General features: G+C 43.5%; 1 protein-coding gene across 2 annotated transcripts; it reads left to right on the forward strand.

The window, feature by feature from the left end:
* Positions 1-840: 840 nt before the first annotated feature.
* On the forward strand, positions 841-23953 carry LOC105022946 (myosin phosphatase Rho-interacting protein). 2 transcript variants are annotated; one of them, XM_010891730.3, is made up of 23 exons: positions 841-1383; positions 2074-2151; positions 2323-2388; positions 3357-3508; positions 4086-4170; positions 4386-4557; positions 5931-6120; positions 7647-7767; positions 12336-12440; positions 12591-12647; positions 12727-12795; positions 13003-13092; positions 13182-13291; positions 13751-14261; positions 15813-15917; positions 16133-18628; positions 18769-18916; positions 19025-19136; positions 19368-19527; positions 20638-20739; positions 21057-21143; positions 21307-21463; positions 23650-23953. In XM_010891730.3, the coding sequence occupies exons 1-23, from the start codon at positions 1258-1260 to the stop codon at positions 23673-23675; spliced, it is 5325 nt and encodes a 1774-aa protein (XP_010890032.3). In that variant the 5' UTR covers positions 841-1257; the 3' UTR covers positions 23676-23953. The 2 variants fall into 2 exon arrangements, with proteins under 2 accessions (XP_010890032.3, XP_019906845.2); XM_020051286.2 differs by having other exon boundaries at positions 842-1383; positions 12393-12440.
* Positions 23954-24120: the final 167 nt, after the last annotated feature.

Here is a 24120-nt window from a genome sequence, read left to right on the forward strand (position 1 = left end):
CCCTGATCCAGGTCTGGGAGGAGATCCCCCAGGACATCATTCGCCGTCTCATCAGGAGCATGCCCCGACGTTGTCGGGAGTGCATACAGGCACGTGGGGGCCATACCCACTACAAGAGTCACATTATGAGTTGCTGTGATGAAATTCTGTCAAGTTGGAACAGCCTGTGATTTCAATAGTTTTCTTTGATTTTCAGTGTGAGTTTGAATGCAGCCCTCAATCAGTTGGTGATTTTGGTTTCCTGCCACCGTTTGTGAAATTCGTTGAGAACTAAATTATGGTCAATGTACAGTAAAGATTTTGATCTTTAATATATATCCCTCATTGAAACCCGATGAGGGATTTAAGTGTTCCCTTCCTTTGTTTGAGCAGTGTATGTTGTGTTGATGCTGTGTTGATTGCAATTCACATATTTTGTGTTGAGACATTATCCACAATTTTTCCACGTTATTCTACTGTATAGAAAGGTGCAAACAGATATGTGGACATTGGAGAAAAGTTGCTTATAATCAGTAATATGGCCAATGGAGGTGGAATGTATGGCCAATATACCACATTTAAGTGCTTTTCCAGCGATTGATGGCTTTGATGCAGCCCGTAAACTGATATTTTGGCAAAATACCACAATACCCCCAATGGCGTATTATTATTGAACATGTCTTTGCTTTTTTGAGGAAGAAATACTGTTAATGTAGCCTACCCATTGGTGAAATCCCAAATTTATACTGTATGAAAGTAAACTACTATAGTAAATAATGTAATCCATTAAAGAAGATTTAGCTATCTTTGAATTTGAGTTTTTGTAGATTACAGTATGCGTTTGTAACAATAGCCTATGTTTCTGTATGGATAAACTACTAATCGGCTATCACCAAAATAAGTGCACTACAGTGATTTAAATGCGTGGTTATACTGTATTTGATTGTTCTTTGAGTAGGGCTATACTTGAGTATCTTTGCGTTAATACCTATTGTCGCTCTTAAATAGGTCCATTTCAGGTGCATCTTGGTATGTGAGATTATATCAAGAGAAGAAACGTTAACTCAGATTGATTCATCCGTTCAGCTTGCGGTCAGTAGAAGGCAGCAAAGTGGAGGCGTCTACATAATATGCTAGCCTACTCGCTGCTACGGATTTCTCACAAACGCTGTGTTCGGGAGAGCTCATGGCGCAGGCTTTGACATATTGATTCGAATTAACTGGATCGCAAAGAGAGCATTGGGAGCCTTTCGGATTTACATAGTATATTTAGACAAAATGTCCGGAGAAAAGAGTCCAAACCCGTGTAATAAATTCGAACCAAACATTTTTTATAAAAGTAAATGTCAGAACTGCTTCAAGTCTCTGGAGCTGCATCTTCAGACTGATCATGATAACGACCAGGTAAGTAAGCACATTTTATAGTTGTAATATAATATTAATAGAGACATTAATGCTTTGTAAAGTTTTATAGAAATAGTCTTAATAGGCTTAACTATTTTAGAATAAAAAATTAAACCAATTTCATTGATTTGACTCAATACACACGTCAATAGTTATCACTGCAATAACTTGAAAAGACCGCTGACAGCAGAGCTGTCAGCAATACATGCTATGCGTTGGTTATTTTAATGGGAAACAGACTATACCAAATACCAAAATACGCGAAATTGGTAGTTGTAGTAACATATAGTTTATCTCTGAAGATTGGTAACTTGCCTCTGAGAATCACAAGCCTACTTTATGATGACTGTTAAGCAACTGTAGCGCTTAACTGATAGTAGGTTAGTAAGATATTGATTAACAGTTTATTTGGAGAGTCCCAGAAGTCTGTATGTTAATGCTCTACTGACAATCTAACATTTAGCTATCTACTAACCTTAACGCAAACTCTTATCCTTACTTTTTCTAACTCTAAAGATCCCAGTAGCAAAACTGTAATTAGCAGGTCAGAAGTAAGGCTAAAGTGTTACTGAAAGTTGCTCTGGATAAAAGGTGTCTCCTTAATGACTAAGATGTAACTGTAATCAAATACTAATTATCTTTCATCTAAGAGGACTTAAGTCATATCAACATGTCTTCCCACACATATAGGCTAAACCCATCTATGGAGGCTGGCTCTGTTTGGCTCCGGAGGGGACGGACTTTAACAATCCAATGCAGAAGTCAAGGGTAAGAGAATTACAAATAGTTAGTATTTATTATGCTACAGTTGTACAGTACAGTAATGTGTCAGTACTACTAACTTACCGTACCAGACTATATTCAAAGTTAATACTTTCTTTTGGCATAATTGCAATATTGTATGTAATAGTAACCATAACAACTCTTTCAAAATGGCAGAAATGGCAGCGGCGATTCTTCATCCTATATGAAAATGGCAACTTGAGCTTTGCACTGGATAAATTGGTAAATTTGTCTGAATTTCAACACACACATACATGCACAAAATCAGAATATACAGCCAGATTAAATAGAGGTTAATATATACAGTATACAGTCACCTCCAAACTGACTTGGCAGATGTACAAAATAAACAACAGATTTTAAACTTATACCCTAATAGTAAGTGGTATAATTAGGTTTACTGCCTTTTTTTTATCCATTGTCTTATATGTGAAGGTCAGCAACAATTATTCTCTCTGTATTTGTGAGTTATTTGCCTTTCCCCATGAACATTGAGAATGGATGGATTTGACTTGCATGTTACCTCATTTTTATAACTCAGTTGAAAAGGAAGCCATGGAAGTCCTCATTACAGTTTCTTAAGACCTGTGTACTAAAGATGTACTAAAAAGTAGAATTTCCATGCACATTTAATTGTTCATTTTTAAGAATCTTTAGGGTTGCCAATCATTCAGAAATATTTTTAGAAAATCTATATTTGCACTGTACCCAAGCAATTGTATTGGTATAAAAGAATATACAATAGTATCAAATATCACATTTCCTTTATTGTTTATTTTTCTCTGGCGTTTTTACACATCTATGAGGTTGCCAATCATTTTTGAGGTGTCTATATCTGTCCTGTTTCATGGGGGGATTCATCATGCATCTTCTGGCCAGATGTTGAGTGCTCTGCCGGAGCAGATGAACCAGGCTTTTTAACCAGGCTTTTATCCTCTAATGCGCACATCCCCCCTCTCCCACTGATCTTCTAAAATCTCTTTCACTGGTCTCTTTCATGTCGTACTATGTAGACTATTTAAAATCCCAGTGGCCATGTAACCTGTTCATGACCTTCAGCCATCCAAAATATTACCTAGTTTTATTGTTATATTTCCCGATCATACAGTATATCATCATGTATGTTTTGTCATTCTAATATGTACCAGAATTTTCAGTCAGATAAAATGTTTCATGTGACTCTTCTTTAGACAAGCACTCTGCCGCAAGGCACAGTGAACATGAACTTGTGCTCAGAGGTGATTGACGCAGAGCCTAAGACTGGCCAGAGGAACGCATTGTGTATTGTGACACCCGAACAGGAGTTCTTCATCCGGGGGGAGAACAAAGAGATCATCAATGGGTCAGTAATATTCCTCGGATATTACAGGACACCACTCACAGTACTCCAGAGAGTTAACTCACAGTACTCCACATCACTCAGAATTAACACACAGTACTCCACATCATTCAGAATTAACTTACAGTACTCCACAACACTCAGAATTAACACACAGTACTCCACATCACTCAGAATTAACTCACAGTACTCCACAACATTCAGAATTAGCACACAGTACTTCACATCACTCAGAATTAACTCACAGTACTCCACATCACTCAGAATTAACTCACAGTACTCCACATCATTAAGAATTAACTCACATACTCCACATCACTCAGAATTAACACACAGTACTCCACATCACTTAGAATCAACTCACAGTACTCCACATCACTCAGAATTAACTCACAATACTCCACATTACTTAGAATTAACTCACAGTCCTCCACATCACTCAGAATTAACTCACAATACTCCACATCACTTAGAATTAACAGATAATACTCCACACAGTACACCTGATAATGGTAGTGTTTAATGGACAATACTTAAAAAAAATCTTAAATCTTGTCATATGTTGTTTCTCTTTAAACAGCTGGAGTGAACAGCTTGCTGTTTTTCCACGGACCAACAAGCAGAATCTGAAGAAAAAACGCAAAGTAGACTCCCCTACATCACAGGTGAATATTTATTAATTTTGTACATTGTACAACATTGTAACCAAGATGCCTGGGCATTCATGCAGGGTTTTGTTTATTCCACTTAAATTCCAGCCAATTAAAAAGTGGATTAAGTGGAATTTCAATGGTGCTGACCCAAACCGGGCATCATTTCATACATGAAAATACAAAACGGCAAAAATAATTTCACACATTATGGACATTTTGTTTTTCAGGAGCCCAGCCCAGCCAAGATGGCTGCCACAGAGCCCAGTATCTTACTCATGGAAAGTGGTGACACCCGATCCAGCTTTTGGCCGGAAGAGCGGCCCGCTGGGGGTCCGGATGTGGACACTCTCTGGATTGTGACAGACACTGATCCCCTGGGCCCGGATGAGACCCCTGCAGGTGTGCAGGAAAGACACCAGCCATCACACACACACACACACACAGACACGCACACACAGACACACAGACACAGGCACACACACAGACACACAGACAGACAGACACACACACAGACACACACAGACACACACAGACAGACACGCACACACAGACACCCACGCACACACACAGACACACACAGACACACACACACACGCACGCACACAGACACGGACACACACACGCACGCACACACACACACAGACACAAACACAGACACACAGACATACAGAGACACACACACAGACACACAGACAGACACACACACACACCCAGACACGCACGCACATAGACACAAACACAGACACACACACACACACACACAGACAGACATGCACAGACAGACACACACACACACACACAGACAGACACACACACAGACAGACACGCACAGACAGACACACACACAGACAGACACAGACACGCACACACAGACACACACACAGACACACACAGACACACACACAGACAGACACGCACACACAGACACCCACGCACACACACAGACACACACAGACACACACACACGCACGCACACAGACACGGACACACACACACAGACACACACACACACAGAGACACGCACACACACACTCTCAGACAGGCTTTCATGTCTGTCAGACCCTAATAGCCACTTCCTGCCCCCTGACACTGTCCTAACTTCCTGCAGGTGGTCAAACATACATCATGAAAAATGTTGCCTTAATAATGCCTATCGCTCTTATCAAGACCAGTGTAGCGAGTGCTAATGAAAGTCTAGAACCCATCACAACAACAGACCTTATTTTTAAATTAAGATTAAGCAATAATCTAAAGTAAACATTTTCACAAAGGCGCTAAAAGCAAGACAGCCGGCGCAGAGGAGATGTGTGGCCATCCTGTGAGGAATGTTAAACACACGTGAAGGCAGACTTGTTGTGTCAAGGTTATAATAGGGGGCAGGATCCACTCCCGTACTGCACACTGAGCCTGGGGGGCACTTCATCAGACGGATGTTGATTTCAGATATTAGTGCTCCTTTTGAATGGACTGGGAGCCGATGAAACGGCAAGCATATAGGCCTCTATTTAATGAGCTGCTGTCTCTTCGGCGCAGCGTTGTAGTGTGACACTGCAGTGGTGTCCCTTAGCCCCGTCATTAATGTCTCCTGTGGTAAAACATGACACCGCCTCAGATAAGAGTTATGTAGGAAACTACTGTATCGGGCCAAATGTCTGCATTACAATCTAACATTCGATTTTTTCAGAACTAGACTCTCACAAAGACCTAACCTGTACAGTGATTGAGAAAAGTGACAGAATACAACCGTCTATATTTAATGACTCTCTCCTCAGTTCGTCATCCACACTACCTCTCTTCGAGGTCCGCTGACTCCATGACTTTTGGCAGTAGTCTGCCGCTCTCCAGAGGCTCCTGTTTCCGGGGCTGTGTGGCCAGTAAGGGGCCCGGCAACAGTGACAGGCAGCCCGCGGAGCCTAGGCGGTTCAGAAGCCACCTACCTGCCAACCACGGCCCGGCGAGAAGGTGAGACCAGCTGTAATGCTGTGCCACTTTGGTCACCAATAGATGTAGAGAAGTGTACTCTTTAGTTCCTTTGTGTTGTTGCTCAGGACTTAATCCCTGTTATACCCGTATTTACCCAGAAAAACCTTCTGTTTCTATCTTCGTGGGCCAACGTCCACATCTCACTGGGCCATGGCTCCCGCGGAGCTGTTCTTGGGGCTAAACCCAGCCCACTGGTACTTCTCAGCTGTCATTTGCTTAACAATGTCTAACTGGAATTTAAAACCTTACAAAGCAGAGGAATGGGTTGTGGAGATTGTTGATCCGGCTTGCCACAAGTCTTTAAAATCCTGGTTGTAACATTGGAACTTACTTTAACATAAAACTCTGGCCGCCCACTGGTGTGGGAGAGCGTTTGTACACTACGATGTCAATTGTCCCGTCACTTTTTGAGGTACCGTGGCGACAGATACTCCCCTTGGCTGCTGAGGTTTAATTGTATTTCCACATAATATATCATTATGTTTGTTATTAAAATAAAATAGTTTTCTGAACAGTTGTTGTAGTCTAAATAGGCTTAGGGTTAAATTAAAGGCAAACAATGTTGAACTAATGTCTGTACTTTTACAAGCATGTCCACTTTGTTTTATTGGGTTGTACGTTTGTTTGTTTGTTTTCATGCTAATGCTGAATAAGCTTAAAACTGGTTTGGTAGGGGTTAAGAGGCAATGTGCTAGCAATTTACACTGATGACCAGCATGTGCCTTACTTTTCTCTCACATTACACACAGCCTTAACATCACATCAAAGACCCATACCCGTCCATTAGGGAGGTAACAGCTTTAAATTTAGCTTGTAGAAGCACTCCCAGTTCACTCTAACTAGCAGTATAAAGTGCCTGTGCTATGTGACTGGGATGCCTCCTTGGTCTGTTTCAATCGCTGCCTTCTAAGGACAGACACAATCCTTCCCCCAGATTAAGGCCTAGAAATTCCTTAAGGATTGTGCAATTAGATATTTTAAAGCAATATTTATTTGAGCTCCTTGTAAAATTTCAGTCAGTGTTAATTGGGCAAATGTCATGGCAGGACTTGTACTTCATATTGACTGAGAGCACAGTATGATGTTTGTGCCAACTCCTACAGATACGTGCATGCCTGCCACAACAGGACTTTACCACTCCTCTTGTAGTAGAAGTTATGCTACACCCTTACTTTATTATGATCATACTAGTATTTTTGGTTGTCATACATACGAGATGATCTTTCACTTGACGTTATGGGCTTCCTTTTTGTAGAAAACACAACTCTGAGGTGAAGATGTAACCTCCAGCTGGACGTTTCACGGGGGAACTCAAACATAGCACTAAGACACATGGAACTGGGTGACATACATGGACTGCAGACTACAGCTGTGGACAGTTCAGGGGGGCAGTGACGTAGCGCCCGTCATCCTGAAAAGGTTCCCGATGGAGGCGGCGTTATTGCCCACCTGTCCGAAATAAAAGCTAAGGCCGTTGTTGAATGGTTTGTTCTCCTGCTTTTCAGACACTACAGTGAGCCAGAGAGGCTTCTGGGAGAGGCTCCAGGGAAGGCATGGAGCAATGAGGAAATGGATCAGGCTGGATCCGGTAGAGGCAGAAGTAAAGCTTGCAGCAACGACAGAGAGGTATTAGTCACACCATCCAATTTGTTTTTTGTTTTTTTTTACGTGGTTAATCAGTCATCCCGGTCGCTCCCTGTAAGGCTTGTCAGATTCCTCCACTATAACGCCATGGCTTAAACCGCACCTCATAATCCAAAGAATAACCATAAAACATCAGCACACACGCGATGGGTGATGGGGGAGGGTGGGGGTTGGGAGACCGGTTTGGAAAGGTTGGACGCGCTGGGATCGGAAGGAGCATCTGGGCGGGAGGTGGTTAGGGGGTGTCAGAGGGAGGGGGGCAGGTGGGCCTTGTTTTCATCCAACTGTCAGGCTCGTCCCTTTTGGATTGTATTCAGGGATTTCACTACACTTTTGATGTGTTGTTTTTGCTCATTTACTTTGTTGCCCAATGTTTGTTTGTTTTTACTGTTGAAATGATAGACTGCATCACAACATACTATCCTTACATCCAGGCTTCAAATTCGATTAGATATTTGAAACGGGGAATAACATGATTTATCCACTAGTTGGGCCCAAGCACCTTTTTGATGTCCCTTTCAGAATAGTGTCACAGTAATAAGGTTTAAACCCACTGGACACTCCATGTTCTTGATGGAACCAGTCATTGAGTAACGTAAGAAAGGCACACTGCACAGCTGGTCCTGTTAGTTCTATATGGAACTTGTTTGGACATGATTCATAAAACCAGGTGTTGGCAAGGCAAAGACGTCACCTAAAAGGCTCTGTCCTGATTGAATATTGTTGTGTAAGGCTTATGGTGGGAGTTGATGAGCTCCTCTAACATTCCACACTGTCATGTGGGTACCGTGTGTGTTCAGGTACTCGTGTGTGTGTGTGTGTGTTCACTCCTTAAAGGAGAATTTCACGACAAATTTCAGCTAACTTTAGGAAGGGCTAGCAAATAATCAATGAAGTTAGTCTATATGTGTGAGTTGTTACGCCTAAATGACCTATAATAAACATCATACCATTATATTGAAGTTTTTCAGATATTTTTTAAATAACATTCTCTCACCCTGGTAGCTTCCAGCTGTGGCTAAAGTTGCAGTGGCTATTTAAGGCAGCAGAATAATGGATAAAAGTTGAGAAACCATCGTATTGATCATCAATACCATCAACATCATGTTGAAAAAAGTGTGATTGTCCTTTACCTAAGGGTTGCGAACATAAATGAAGTTGAGTTTGGCATGTAACACATGGCTAAGTCAGTTACTCAATCAGCCCTGTCAAGGCATGTGTTGCTTCGTGTGTGTGAGGTGTGAGCAAGAAAGTAGTAAGATTGTGATTCATTCAGTACCGTTTTTTTGTTCTCTAACTAAACTGGTTTTAATGCCCTAAGGGTCTCCGTCTGCACTACGTGCTGTGAGTTATAATCTCAGAATGGCATTCTTCTTACACGTTTTCCAAGGATGTTAGCTGAACAAGGATACTATGTAATTAGAGCTCTGCAAATGCCGGTTGACTCACAATCTTGTTTGATATTGTGACTAAGACCTTTAAGCGTGGACACCCTCCCAGCCAAGACATTGTCATGGAGCAATATCATCACATTCCTTCTTCGAGTTGTCCTCTATTATTCCAGAACTCAAATATGCCTTGTTGACCAAGTTAAATGACTGCTGCCAAGTACAACTCATATTTGGTCATCATGAAGTGCTTGGCGAGTCAATCTCCACATCACCTCCATATTGCAGCCACCCTGGACATGTCCCAGGGTACATCCAGAGCCACTTCTCCATATCTCCCTTAATGATAACAAAATAAATGATGGAGCTGATCGTGGATCTCTGAAGACTTAAGATAGATCACAATCTTCTACACTTTGGTGAGGTTTCTGTTTTGGAGTTCCAAGTGCTTCAGATTTTTTTTTATCTGAGAGTCTGAAAGGGTCCCACCAAAAGGAGCAACTCAGGTGGTCTGTGAGGACCTTCAAACTTTGAGAGCCTACTGTCAGGATGTATTAACACAGCTTTGTCTGAAACTCATATCAAACAGAAGTTTATTGGTCGCATCAAATTATAGTAGGTGTTGTCATGGGTGTAACACATGTTGTGTTCAGACTCCTTGACAACCCAGGTGATTAAACAATAATATTGATAGTAACATAAAAGAAGAAAATGTATGAATTCCAGTCAAATGCTATGGAGCGGTTAGTGTCATTGGGATCTTATGTGTGTATACCCTGCTAGGCAACATTGTCCTAAAACCTATTCATGGGTAACATATTCCCAGGAAATCAGGGAGTGCAGGACAGGCAGTTAGTTTACCAGACCGATTGCCTGGTGGTTGAAGCTTTTTTCAGGCTATTGGCTCTGGTTATCTGTCTGCTGGTTCCGGGTCACTGCCTACTAGATCTGGGTGTCTGCCTTCTAGATCTGGGTGTCTGCCTTCTAGATCTGGGTGTCTGCCTTCTAGATCTGGGTGTCTGCCTTCTAGATCTGGGTGTCTGCCTTCTAGATATGGGTCTCTGCTTTCTAGATCCGGGTCTCTGCCTTCTAGATCTGTGTCTCTGCCTTCTAGATCCGGGTGTCTGCCTTCTAGATCAGGGTCTCTGCCTTCTAGATCAGGGTCTCTGCCTTCTAGATCAGGGTCTCTGCCTTCTAGATCACGGTCTCTGCCTTCTAGATCCGGGTCTCTGCCTTCTTGATCTGGGTCTCTGCCTTCTAGATCCAGGTCTCTGCCTTCTAGATCCAGGTCTCTGCCTTCTAGATCCAGGCTTCTGCCAGCTCAATCCAGTTCTCCGTCATCTAGATAAAGCCCTCTGTCTTCTAGATCCTCTGTCTCATAGATCATGTTGTCCATTTGAAGAACAAGGTCTCTGAATTATAGATCGTGGTCTGGCTGACCTTACCACCCTCTGAAGAGTTTAGGGTTCTGAGGAGAAGTCTATGCATTGGGCTGACCTTACCACCCTCTGAAGAGTTTAGGGTTCTGAGGAGAAGTCTATACATTGGGCTGACCTTACCACCCTCTGAAGAGTTTAGGGTTCTGAGGAGAAGTCTATGCATTGGGCTGACCTTACCACCCTCTGAAGAGCCATGCAATCGATGTGATTGCCTACAAGGCGTGGTCATGGTTGCTGACAGCACAATGTCACCTAAGACTTAATGCTTGCTGACACTTTATTTTTTTAACATCAGAGTCAAAGGAAGTCTTAAGGCAAATAATTGTATTGTGATCTGTTGTAGCTGTAATGGAGTGGTTGTTTTTTCCTGTCTTTTAGGCTGGAGGCTGTACCACCTTATTGTCTGCGCCAAGTGCACATCTGTTTGTTTAAATGATAGTCAACATTTTCTCAGACTGACTCCTGTTGATTAAGGTGGTGACTGAAGCATAAGTATCTGTTTGTCTCTGCTCTGACAACAACATATAGGCTACATGAGCAGTATTTAAGATTAGCAATACAGTACACATATACAGTCAATACCAGAATTTTCAGAATTGTAGAAAACATACAGTTGATGGTTCACAGAGACCCAGCTGGCGTATATCTTTGTCCTTATATTATCAGATACTGTCTGAACTATTCAACCCAGTAATATGATTTAGTCAAACACACATTACACAGTACGGAATTCCCACTGACTGAATGGTTTTATGTTAATCTCTGATTAAGTATACAGTCTCCCTCTGTAGGATTTTCCTCTTAAGTTCCTGCCAGCTGAGCATTTGATTTGTTTTTGTTTTGGACCAAGAGGTCAAAGGTGTTCACTCTGTCTCCCAGCCCTATATAGTTCCACTTCCTTTTTCCCACTCGTTCTGAGGGAATAGGGACTTCGGGGAAAAAAGACTGGTCCAGATTGGCCACTGTTTGTTTGAGAAGACGGGACCATGCTGCCATGAGTAGAGCAATCCCCCCATGATGTCGATGTTTTTGTCCTTGTACGGTATCTACGCAAATAGCTGAGAACAGACAAAGAATGTTCTGTATTTAAGTCCTAGTTTTTATATTAAGAAAACTATGTAAGAGTGAAAAGAATGACGCTTTTGAAGCGAAATGCTTGAAGAGAAATCAATCTCGTTTTAGAGGTAGCCACTGACTCTAGTTTCTTTTAAAAGTGGATAATCTGGGAGCTCTTATGTGTAGTTAGAGCTATTTAGTTAGCCTGGGTGAACCCCAATTTGAGGTAGCTTTGGTAGGTAACAGGGAGAGGATGTGGGAATCTTGTCAAGGCAGGGACTTGGGACTTCTAACGTCCGTGGACATGTCAGACTGAACGCCAGGGGCCATCTGGGATAATACAGCCGCCAAAGTCTTTTAATTCAGCCCTCAGCCAAGTCCAGTCACCAGGGTGGAACTAATTCTTAATGTGAGTAAGGTTTAATAGCCTCTGTATATAGAGCAGTTCCTCTCTCCTGCTGTGTCCAATAGTAAGCCTCACATCTCACAGCACAGCCTGCCAAAGACCAGCCATGACTTGTGGGTTCACTGCTTGATACAATGCACACGTCCGTGCGGTCTCAGTCAGGACTGAGTAAAATTATTTTAGGTTTTTGTTTTGCAATAATCTTATGGTAATCTTATCACACTTATTAACTTACTTCACAACTACTGATATTTCATCCAGAAACTGCGGTCATCTAGAGATATAGGCCCTTGTCAACTTAGTGCCACTCTTCCCCAGAGAAGAGCCAAGTCACTGGAACGCAGGACCTCAGAGTCTGTCATGACTGTGAGTGGTTTTTACTTTTTTAATTCTTCTGCACTAAAAACATGTCAAGTTGGAAAACATTTGACAGCTGTGGCACAATCTATAAATAACCACAGAAACAGTATATGATTATTACCACCTGACTTACAGCGTATCTTACCTTTCTTTCAGCCGGATTTACTGAACTTTAAAAAAGGGTGGATGATGAAACTGGATAAGGAAGATAAGGTAAATAAATGGATACATCAATTACAATGTGTAATATATTATTTAACACTCCTAGTAATGTTTTTCCTGTTCTTTCCAGTGGATGAAATATTGGTTTGTGCTGTCAGCAGACAGCCTGAGGTACTACAAGGACTCACTCGCAGAAGAGGTAAGTTCATCTATTGTTATACGGTCATTATACAAAGAAGGCAACCTGGATCTGTGTGTTAGAAAGTTATAGATGTGCTGAAGGCCACATGCAGGGAATATGGAATAATCGGTTGCTGCGAACATGTGTTCTTTTGTAAGGACAGTAAGATTTCTATGTTAGCAATATTTCACTTTGTAGGTGATGTTTGTCCTCTGCTTTTGACAGAATTCCGATGTGGATGGAGAAATTGACCTGACCAAGTGTCATCATGTGTCTGAGTACCAGGTCCAGAGGAACTATGGCTTTCAAGTTCATGTAAGACCAAAGACATCCTCATATATGCAAAGATAATTGCTCTTTGTTTTCTGGACAGTCTTCTATAATACGAAAACGTCTTTCCTTAGACCCAGAAGTGTGTCTATACTCTATCAGCAATGACTGCAGGGATACGGAGAAACTGGATCCAGGCCCTAATGAAGAATGTCCGACCATTTAATGCTCCTGATGTAGCCAGGTAAAGACTCTAAGTAATACCTCCATCAATCCTACATAGCAATGCATACTATAGTCTCTCAAGCCTAACAGCTGCTTTTGCAGTCTTTGAATGGCTGCAGTTAAGACGTGTGTGCAAATTCGCATTTTCACATGGTGGAGTTACCGGAAATTAAACTCTGAAAGGAAAGTGACGTTGCTGCCTTTCCGCTAGTAATTGAGAAAACTACGGAATTCCTGCCAAAACTCCAATTTCCAACTCCACTTACCCAAACTCGTCACTAGAGGAAGTTTTTTCTCCATTTATGTATGCAAGAAAAGCTAGCATTGTTATAAGACCGTGTGGTGTTACCAAAGGTCAGGCTACAAGAGACTATGCGTACCACCGTTCTAAAATTGTGTTCTTTTGTTGGTTTAGGCTGAGTTCTTCCTTTCCCATCAGTGTGCCTAAGTATTGGTGTCTTCTTAATGTGTTATATAGCAGCCTGCCAGTCCATCACATTCTCTGCAGCCCTCCCGATCACTTGCCTCACCCTAAGCCAGACGTGACCCAGGATTCCTCCCTCACTTCTGAGGTCCCTACAGAGAATGTCCAGTGGCCCAAACATCTCATCTGTGAGAAGAGACGTGAGGGGCGCTCCAAGACCTTTGACTGGACTGAGTTCAAACCTATGCTAGCTACCGAGCAGGCAGTGAAGCAAGACAATGTTCCGACTCCTGAGATGGAGTTTGCTGGCTCGGGGAAGAAAAGAAGGCGAGAAGAGAGGAGGAGGAGGTATGAGAGCATGCTAGGTTTTCCTCTGGGCTTGGAGATGGACTGTGGTGGAGGAGACACCAGTCTTTGGTCACCCAGGACTCAGCAGAGGGAGATTGAACAATGCTGGCAGCTGGTGGAGAAATCTGCCCTCAGACCGGAGAGGTCCGCACCATTGTACACGGACTGCAAGGACAAAGGGGATATAGAGCTTCAACTGGAGACATTGAACAAGAGGGTAAGTCTAAACATACAGTGGGGAGAACAAGTATTTGATACACTGCCGATTTTGCAGGTTTTCCTACTTACAAAGCATATAGAGGTCTGTCATTTTTATCATAAATACTCTTCAACTTTGAGTGACGGAATCTAAAACAAAAATCCAGAAAATCACATTGTATGATTTTTAAGTAATTAATTTGCATTTTATTGCATGACATAAGTATTTCATACATCAGAAAAGCAGAACTTAATATTTGGTACAGAAACCTTTGTTTGCAATTACAGAGATCATACGTTTCCTGTAGTTCTTGACCAGGTTTGCACACACTGCAGCAGGGATTTTGTCCCACTCCTCCATACAGACCTTCTCAAGATCCGTCAGGTTTCAGGGCTGTCGCTGGGAAATACGAACTTTCAGCTCCCTCCAAAGATTTTCTATTGGGTTCAGGTCTGGAGACTGGCTAGGCCACTCCAGGACCTTGAGATGCTTCTTACAGAGCCACTCCTTAGTTGCCCTGGATGTGTGTTTTGGGTCGTTGTCATGCTGGAAGACCCAGCCACGACCCATCATCAATGCACTTATTGGGGGAAGGAGGTTGTTGGCCAAGATCTCGTGATACATGGCCCCATCCATCCTCCCCTCAATATGGTGATGTCATCCTGTCCCCTTTGCAGAAAAGTTTGGGATGGTGTTCTTGGGGTTGTACTCATCCTTCTTCTTCCTCCAAACACGGCAAGTGGAGTTTAGACCAAAAAGCTCTATTTTTGTCTCATTAGACCACATGACCTTCTCCCATTCCTACTCTGGATCATCCAGATGGTCATTGGCAAACTTCAGACGGGCCTGGACATGCGCTGGCTTGAGCAGGGGGACCTTGGGTGCGCTGCAGGATTTAAATCCATGACGGTGTAGTGTGTTACAAATGGTTTTCTTTGAGACTGTGGTCCCAGCTCTCTTCATGTCATTGACCAGGTCCTGCCATGTAGTTCTGGGCTGATCCCTCACCTTCCTCATGATCATTGAAGCCCCACGAGGTGAGATCTTGCATGGAGCCCCAGACTGAGGGAGATTGACAGTCATCTTGAACTTCTTCCATTTTCTAATAATTGTGCCAACAGTTGTTGCCTTCTCACCAAGCTGCTTGCCTATTATCCTGTAGCCCACCCCAGCTTTGTGCAGGTCTACAATTTTATCCCTGATGTCCTTACACAGATCTCTGGTCTTGGCCATTGTGGACAGGTTTAATATTCCATCTCTCACAGTTGAAGAGTACCTATGATAAAAATTACCTCTACATGATTTGTAAGTAGGAAAACCTGCAAAATCGGCAGTGTATCAAATACTTGTTCTCCCCACTGTATATATCAATATATCACATTTAAGTATTTATTTTTGAAATACTTATGTCTCTATGTGTTCGAGTATACTAGCCCATGAACTCCTGGCCATCGGTCAGCAAGTAGCACTGTAAAAGCTGACACCTCGTTGATGGTGGACAACTTGGGAGAACAAAAGAACACCTTGGAATAATAAATATTATTTTGACACGTCTGTTTGTGATTAAAGGTGGAAGAGTTGAAGGACCAGTTGGCAGAGTCAGAACATCACAGGATTGAGCTGGAAGCTCAGTTATGTCCTGCATTTGGACAACAACATCACATCTACCATCTGGTAAGGCATCTGGTATTTTTTGTTTCTATTATAGCAGTCCTTGTCAGTTGTGTGTTTTATATGAGTAATTATTAATCCCTCCATTATTGCATTGCATAAAAATGTCATCGCTTAAAAGTGGAGATTGAATCTAATATCATCTTAGTGACTTTTAATGTGTAATTTACTGTAATTAATAATATTGAAGGAATGTATAATTTTTCTGTATTCCTTAGCATGAGGCTCCAACATGTCTGGAAACTGGTCTTCATTCTCTAAAAAGCCTGACTGACACACATGTGGATACCAGAGATCACCTCCAGCAACAGAAGCTGAAGAGACAAAGCATGCAGGAAGAGCTACAACAGGAGCTTGGCCTGTCCCTGTCCTCAGACTCCCTGGAGACACAGTCCTCCTCTGGGACTCACCCATCCCCACCACCCAGCATCATGCTGCATGATACCGAGGGTAAGCTCCAGAAGCTGGATGACCTGTTCCATGACTCCCCTATGTCAGGAAACACACCAGCTTCAGACACAGACCTGTCATCTGACTCTGGGCTTCAGAATGGACGTGAGAACAAAGGGCCCAACTTGGGCAGTGAAACCAGCTCTCAAACACAGTTTAAAAATGGAAGCCATCAGCAGACGTCGCCCACGCAGAGTGTTGCTTTTAGCCCCAATTCACTGAGCATGGAGGAAACACAGGAAAAAGCTAACAGCATTGGAATAGACAACCCGGCTCGTTGTGAGACACCCAGGGCAACAGATGAGTATGCAGAACCAGACCAGGCCATTGCGCTGAGGAGGCTAGCCCAGGAGGTAGAGCTGCTCATCAGCCAGAACAAGGCCCTCAACCAGCGCAACCAGGAGATGCTCAACCAACTGACAGAGGCGGACAGAGAGATAGAGCGACTGAGAGCAGAGTTTATCAGTCAGTACAGTGGCCCCGAGTTCCTCTCTAAGGTGGAGCAGCACAGCCAGGCTGAAGTGGAGGGTCTGAAAAGTGAGCTGTTCAGGAGAGATCAGCAGCTCAGAGAGGCCCAGTTGCTGGTCAGTTCACTGGACCAGCGTCTTAGGGAAACAGAGGTACAGCTGCAACTCAGGGAGGCCACTCTTAAAGCCCTGGGCTCCCCAGCAACAGAGGAGGCGGTAGAGGAGGGCGACAGTGATTATGATGATGGAGGGGAGGCAAGGGAGAAGATTATCAGCACACACCACCTTGGAGTGAAAGAGCGAGAATCTTTTCTACTGTGTCTGCAGGCCATGGAGTTTAAACAGTCAGAGCTAGAGAGACAGCTCCTCCACAGAGAACAGATCTGCCGGGAGCTGCAGATCAACAACACAGAACTCAGGGAGACAGACAGGTTGTGCAGCCAACAAGGTAACATCATAAGACTTAGTGAAGATGTAGAGAAGGATAGGATGTCGGCGAAAGAAAGTGGATTGAGGTGTTGCAGTGAGGGAAAATGGCAGGATGAGATAGTACTGGTTTCAGGTGAACGAAAGATTCAGCAAGTAGTGGAAGGAATCATGTCGATGTCCAGAACTCTAGGTAGAGTATTGCAGGTGATTGACAGGTCAGATAAGAATGTACTAAAGGCGTTATTCGATAAAGAGCATGTGGAGATCAATGAGACAGGAATAAGGCAGGTGAAGTTGGAGGAGCAGTTCTGGGGAGGGCTGTTGAAAGGTTTGAAGGACAACCCATCCCAATCGTCTGAGGATAAACTCACAGATATCCTTTTATGTCAGAGTTTAGAACACATGGTTTTGCAAAATCAAATGCTCCACCTAGCCCATAGTCTTTTCTCCCATAAAAATATAGAGGAATGGAGTGGAGGCAAGGACATGATGAATGGATGTATGTCTTTGGGAGACTTCGCCATTATTGGAAACATTGCAGATGAATCCGGCTCAGAAATAGCGGAGTACGACGACGACGAGGGAATATTGAGTGTGTACAACCAGCAGAACGACACTGATGATGTCTTTAGACAAAATTTCACAGAGATAACCGAGGAAAGAATGTTAATGCTCAACCAGATCGCATCCTCAGTCAAAGCCTCTGCCAATAATGACCTCCAGTCCATGGCACAAAGGCTTTATCATTACCACAGAGTGAGTGATCCCTGGTTGTCTTCGATACACTGCACGGTCATGGAAGCCTTCTCATCGTACCGCATAAGCAGGCTTAATGCCCTGCACAAGAAGACACTCCAAGAGACTCAACAGGGATTGCTCACTGCTCCTTCTCCATTAGTGTGTAGCAGCTGCGCTGGGCGCCTGAACGCCAAAGTGGGATTACAAGTGGAACACAATGACTCACGAACGACAGCAACTCTGCTACAGGACGACAACGGACAGCAAAATACATGGAGTCCAAACCAGACAGGGACCGCAGGAGAGGAAGTATGTAGAGTTAGAACACATGCAGAAGTGACCAACGGCACGGAGAGTCCCATAATCAATGTGAATGGCTGGACAGGCGGGCTATTGGAAGGAATCCAGCAATGTGAAATTGATGTCGAGGATGGGACCACTCCTGAACCCGATGAGGGAAAGGTCCGCCTGGGTGAGGAGGATCTTGAGGTTGTGTTGTCATCGCTGCGAGATCGCGTGAAAGATCTGGAGGAGCAGCTGTCCGTCATAAACGAGGACATGAAAGCAGAGCGTGATGGGATCACAGCATCACTTCAGCGGAAACATGACGAGGAGGTCGAAAGGCTGAAGGTAGGAAGATGCCAAACGCATTTTGTAAATAATCATCAGTGGGCTTCTTTTTTGTTTTGTTAATAAAGCCCAGCCCCAGTGAGTGAAGTGCTTGTTATTACAATGGATCACCTGACGGTCCCCTGTGTCCTTCTCTCCAGGCCATTTATGAGCATGGCTTTGTCACCATAGAGGGCTCCCACCAGAAGATCCTGGGTGAGCTGCAGTATAGACACCAGCAAGAGCTGCAGCGCCTACAGAGAGACACAGACAGACTGCTGGAGGAGGAGACAGCTGCCACTATAACAGGTGTGGGTGTGTTATGGCTATCTGCTGTGGGTGTGGGAGTTTTTAAGGCTGATGTGAGGAAAGCTCAGCGTGATGGAATTAACTTATCCTCTTTCACTGTGGCTTTAGCGATTGAAGCAATAAAGAACGCTCACCGTGCCGAACTCGAGAGAGAGATACAGCGGGCCTGCCACGCAAACAGCGATTTAGGAGACATACGAAGAATAGGCAGGCAACACAGGTAAATGCACCTGCGCGCCAATATGTGTATTAATCATTAAGAAAAGCACATGACCAGGAGGTGTACTTGATTGACTGGAAAACACTTCATTTTTGACTTGTGATTTTATAGCTGCTTGCGAATTCGGCAGGGTGGTTCAAGGAGCATGTACCCTCCCTGTCCTTGGCTCTGTGTGTGTCTGCATCTGAACGCGCCATCCCTGGCTATCTGTGTGGGTGGATGTGTTTTTAGTGAGGAGCTGGCCTCCTGTCACAGGGAGCTGGAGGTGTTGTGTCAGCAGTACTGTCTCAAGTGTCTGGAGTGCTCCCACCTTGGCCAAGCCCTGGAGGCAGAGAGACTGGCCTTGGGTCAGTGTCAGCTGGAGAACTCAGACCTCAGGACTCGCAACCAGGTCAGTCACAGATGTGTCTGTTTCAACTTCTGTTTCAACTGCTGAACTCACAAGGCCTCCATCATAACAAATGCTATAAGAAACGTAATATCAGACTGTTAAAAGCACGTTCAGCAACAAAAGCCTTGAATGTTCATTATTCCCAATTGCCAAAATCCCCCCCAAAAATGATTTGTCATGACGATGTCCCTGGAACATTAGGAGGTCATAATTATGTCTGCACTACGGCCCCTGTTTGTGTTCCCCATGACGGCCCCTGTTTGTGTTCCCCATAACGGCCCCTGTTTATGTTCCCCATAACGGCCCTTGTTTGAGGTCCTCAGAACGGCCCCTGTTTGTGTTCCCCATAACGGCCCCTGTTTGTGTTCCCCATAACAGCCCCTGTTTGTGTTCCCCATAACGGCCCCTGTTTGTGTTCCCCTTAACGGCCCCTGTTTGTGTTCCCCATAACAGCCCTTGTTTGAGGTCCTCAGAACGGCCCCTGTTTGTGTTCCCCTTAACGGCCCCTGTTTATGTTCCCCTTAACTGCCCCTGTGTGTGTTCCCCATAACAGCCCCTGTTTATGTTCCCCTTAACTGCCCCTGTGTGTGTTCCCCATAACAGCCCCTGTTTATGTTCCCCTTAACTGCCCCTGTGTGTGTTCCCCATAACAGCCCCTGTTTATGTTCCCCTTAACTGCCCCTGTGTGTGTTCCCCATAACAGCCCCTGTTTGTGTTCCCCATAACAGCCCCTGTGTGTGTTCCACATATCAGCCCCTGTGTGTGTTACCCATATCAGCCCCTGTGTGTGTTACCCATATCAGCCCCTGTGTGTGTTCCCCATAACAGCCCCTGTTTATGTTCCCCTTAACTGCCCCTGTGTGTGTTCCCCATAACAGCCCCTGTTTATGTTCCCCTTAACTGCCCCTGTTTATGTTCCCCTTAACTGCCCCTGTTTGTGTTCCCCATAACAGCCCCTGTGTGTGTTCCACATATCAGCCCCTGTGTGTGTTACCCATAACGGCCCCTGTTTGTGTTTCCCATAACAGCCCCTTTGTGTGTTCCCCATAACGGCCCCTGTTTGCTAGGAACTAACATAGTTCATCATGCTGTATGTTGTTGCCATTCCAGGAGCTGAGTGGCCATTTAACATCTGAGATCACCAAACTCTGCTCTCTGGCCAAGCAGGATGTCATCCCGTTCAGTCAGGAGAGAGATGTGTATGAGCTAGAGGTAAATCTTCCACAGTAGTGGTTGACTTCACCATAAGCATTACAGTTTAACTGGAAGCTCAATGTACAGTCTCTTTATGCATGAGAAAAATATTTATTAGCTGTGTGTAATCTATTTCATTTTAGTTTGTTTTAATGTAAATGTTAAGTGTATATTTGGCTTTTGATAGGTAATGCCACTAGATGTCACCCTTAGCTAAATGAAAGACCTTAAACCTCCTGAGTTGTACAGTTGTTTTGATAATCTACAGTGTGTTGGTGTATCTGGTGTTGTACCTCTGTCTGAGGCAACAAGTCAACTGTAGTTGTGTCTGACAGATCGATCTGCGTGTGAAGGAGTCAGAGGTGAAGTGTCTGGAGCAGCAGATCACCTCCCTCAAGGGTCAGCTCCAAACAGCCCACAGGGTGAGAGCACAGCAGGCATACTGACAAAAAATTGCCCTCTGTCTGAATAAATGTATGTAAAGTAGATGGAAAGCATGAAAGCTATTACCATGTATTTTTGTACATTTATTACCATGTGTTATTATCTATTTATTTACTGGGTTTTACCTTATTTCCCCCCCAGGATAGTAAGTACATGTCAGAGAAGTTCAAGGACATCTCTGCAGAGCTGAGTATTCTGAGGTCCAAGGCTGAGTTTGACCTGGGACAGCTCAGGGAGAACCTTAGGGTGGCCCATGAAGCACTAGGAGAGCTCTCACCTGCAGTGGACTCAGATAATGGTATGTTATACTGGTTGCCTGAATTCAAGGATTCAAGTATGAATCACTTATGTGAAAACTATACGGTGATGAACAGCTTCACTAGTCTGTTTGGATCTGATTAACATTCCCAATTTGGAATTAACCTCATTCTGTTATGTACTGTCTTGAAAACTAAGTTCACACCTTAGAAACATTTTGGACACGTAGATATCTGAGTTAAATACATTTGTTGATAAAGGTAAACCCGATATATTATATCACACCACAAAAATCTGAAAGGTATGCAATTAAAATAAATAGAAATACATTTTACTTATGCGGAAAAGATTAGTACACCCCTACATTCACCTACACATAAAATGTATACAATTAGAATCAGATAAACCTAAATAGGATATCCAGAATTTTACCACTTATTTTTTTATGGTAGAAATATGCAAGTTCAGTGAATGGTGTGAACTACTGCACCAACTAAATATACTGCTCAAAAAAATTAAGGGAACACATAATCATCACAGTATAACACCAAGTCAATTAAATTTCAGGTATATCAATCTGTCCAGTTAAGAAGCATAAGCGATTGTTAATCAGTGTCACCCGTTTTGATGCAAATGAAAGTGACAACAGGTGCATTGGAGAGGCAGCAGCAAGACAACCCCCACAAAGGAAATGGTTTTGCAGGTGGTGGCCACAGACAATTCCTCTCTCCTTATACTTCCTGACTGATTCTTCTCTAGTTTTGTGTTTTGCTAGGGTCCTTGTCACTACTGGTAGCGTGAGGCGGTACCTGCAGCCCATTCAGGTTGCACAGGGAGTTCAGCTCCTCTGTGATGACACACCCATACGTGCTGTCGAAAGAATATTTACTGTGTCTCCCAGTACAGTCACAAGAGCATGGACGAGATACCAGGAGACGATCCATTACACAAGGAGAGCTGGACAGGGCCATAGAAGGGCATCAACCCAGCAGCAGGACCAGTATCTGCTCCTTTGTGCGAGGAGGAACAGACGGAGCACAGCCAGAGCCCTACAAAATGACCTCCAGCGGGCTACTGTTGTGCATGTTTCTGACCAAACTGTCAGAAACAGACTCCATGAGTGTGGCATGAGGGCCTGACATTCTCTAGTGGGACCTGTGCTCATAGCCCAGCATGGTGCAGCTCGAATGACATTTGCCAGAGAACACTAGAATTGGCAGGTCCGCCATTGGTACCTCGTTCTTTTCACAGATGAGAGCAGGTTCACACTGAGCACATGTGACAGACGTGAAAGAGTCTGGAGACGCCGTAGTGAATGTTATGCTGCTTGCAACATCATCCAGCATGGGTTAGGGTTAGGGTTTGGTGGTGGGTCAGTGATGGCCTGGAGAAGCATATCCTTGGAGGGTCAAACAGAGCTCCACGTGCTAGCCTAGATACCCTGACTGCTGTTAGGTACCGGGATGAAATCCTCAGACCCATCGTCAGACCTTACGCTGGTACAGTGGGCCCTGGGTTACTCCTGGTGCAGGACAATGCCCGGCCTCATGTAGCCAGAGTGTGTGGGCAGTTCCTGGATGACGAATGCATTGATGCCATTGACTGGCCCTCACGTTACCCCAGACCTGAATCTAATTGAGAACCTCTGAGATGTTATGTATCTGTGCATCCGCCGCCGCCAAGTTGCGCAACAGTCGGTCCATGAGCTCACCGATGCCTTGATCCAGGTCTGGGAGGAGATCCCCCAGGACACCATCCGCTGTCTCATTAGGAGCATGCCCAGACATTGTCAGGACTGCATACAGGCATGTGGGGGCCATACACACTACAAGAGTCACATTATGAGTGGCGTGATGAAATTAATGCAAGTTGGAACAGCCTGTGATTTCAATTGTGTAGTTTTTTTATTTTCAGTGTGAGTTTGAATCCAGCCCTCAATCAGTTGGTGATTTTGGTTTCCACTGACCGTTGTTGCGTCATTTTGTTCTCAATGAATTTCTCAATGTACAGTAAAAATTTCGATCTTTAATATAGAACCGATGTGTGATTTAAGTGTTCCCTTAATTTTTTTGATCAGTGGAGCTTTACAGTGCCTGTATTATAACACGTCTTCTGCTAAATGTATGATTGTCAGTTTACAAAATAAAAAAGAAGTCCAAAGCATGAATGAATGTTTAAAGTAATGGTACTGGAACTGATTTGTAATATCTCTTTCTGTCCCTGTAGAGTGTCAAGGAAGGCTGTGCTGCTGAGCGAAGAAGAAACAACATTGATTGTTAATCTGTATTTAAAACATTTAGCAGTTCTGTTAAACATTTGATATCCAGTCTACTGTTTCCATACTACATTAATTAAAAAAGTTAATTATTTGAGAATTCTGTACTATTATTTAATTTTATAAACATACTAATATTTTACCTTCAGTAAGTATGTAATGCTAATTAACAGTTATCTCATGAAAGCCTAATGTATGTATAGCAAATAATGTAAAAGTATTATGTTTGTTTATGAGTGTTTTAGGGAGGTTTATGTTGTTTTTTATTCCTTGTCATGTAATGTGATTAATTGTTTTTAATAAATGTTACCTTCAACCTTTATGTCTACTAGTCAATAATAATCAGAGGAAAATGAAAAGTATTTTATGTATAATAAAATATAAAATAGAATTGTATATTTTATTATATATCACTTCATGAA

This window comes from Esox lucius, chromosome 11 (genome assembly GCF_011004845.1).
Source record: "Esox lucius isolate fEsoLuc1 chromosome 11, fEsoLuc1.pri, whole genome shotgun sequence".
Taxonomy (NCBI): Eukaryota; Metazoa; Chordata; class Actinopteri; order Esociformes; family Esocidae; genus Esox; species Esox lucius.

Coding starts and splice junctions, on each gene's coding strand:
- LOC105022946 (XM_010891730.3), top strand. CDS start 1,258: ATGTCCGGAGAAAAGAGTCCAAACCCGTGTAATAAATTCGAACCAAAC. Junction 19,528..20,637: donor ACCTCAGGACTCGCAACCAG/GTCAGTCACAGA, acceptor TTGCCATTCCAG/GAGCTGAGTGGCCATTTAAC. Junction 21,144..21,306: donor AGCTCCAAACAGCCCACAGG/GTGAGAGCACAG, acceptor TTTCCCCCCCAG/GATAGTAAGTACATGTCAGA.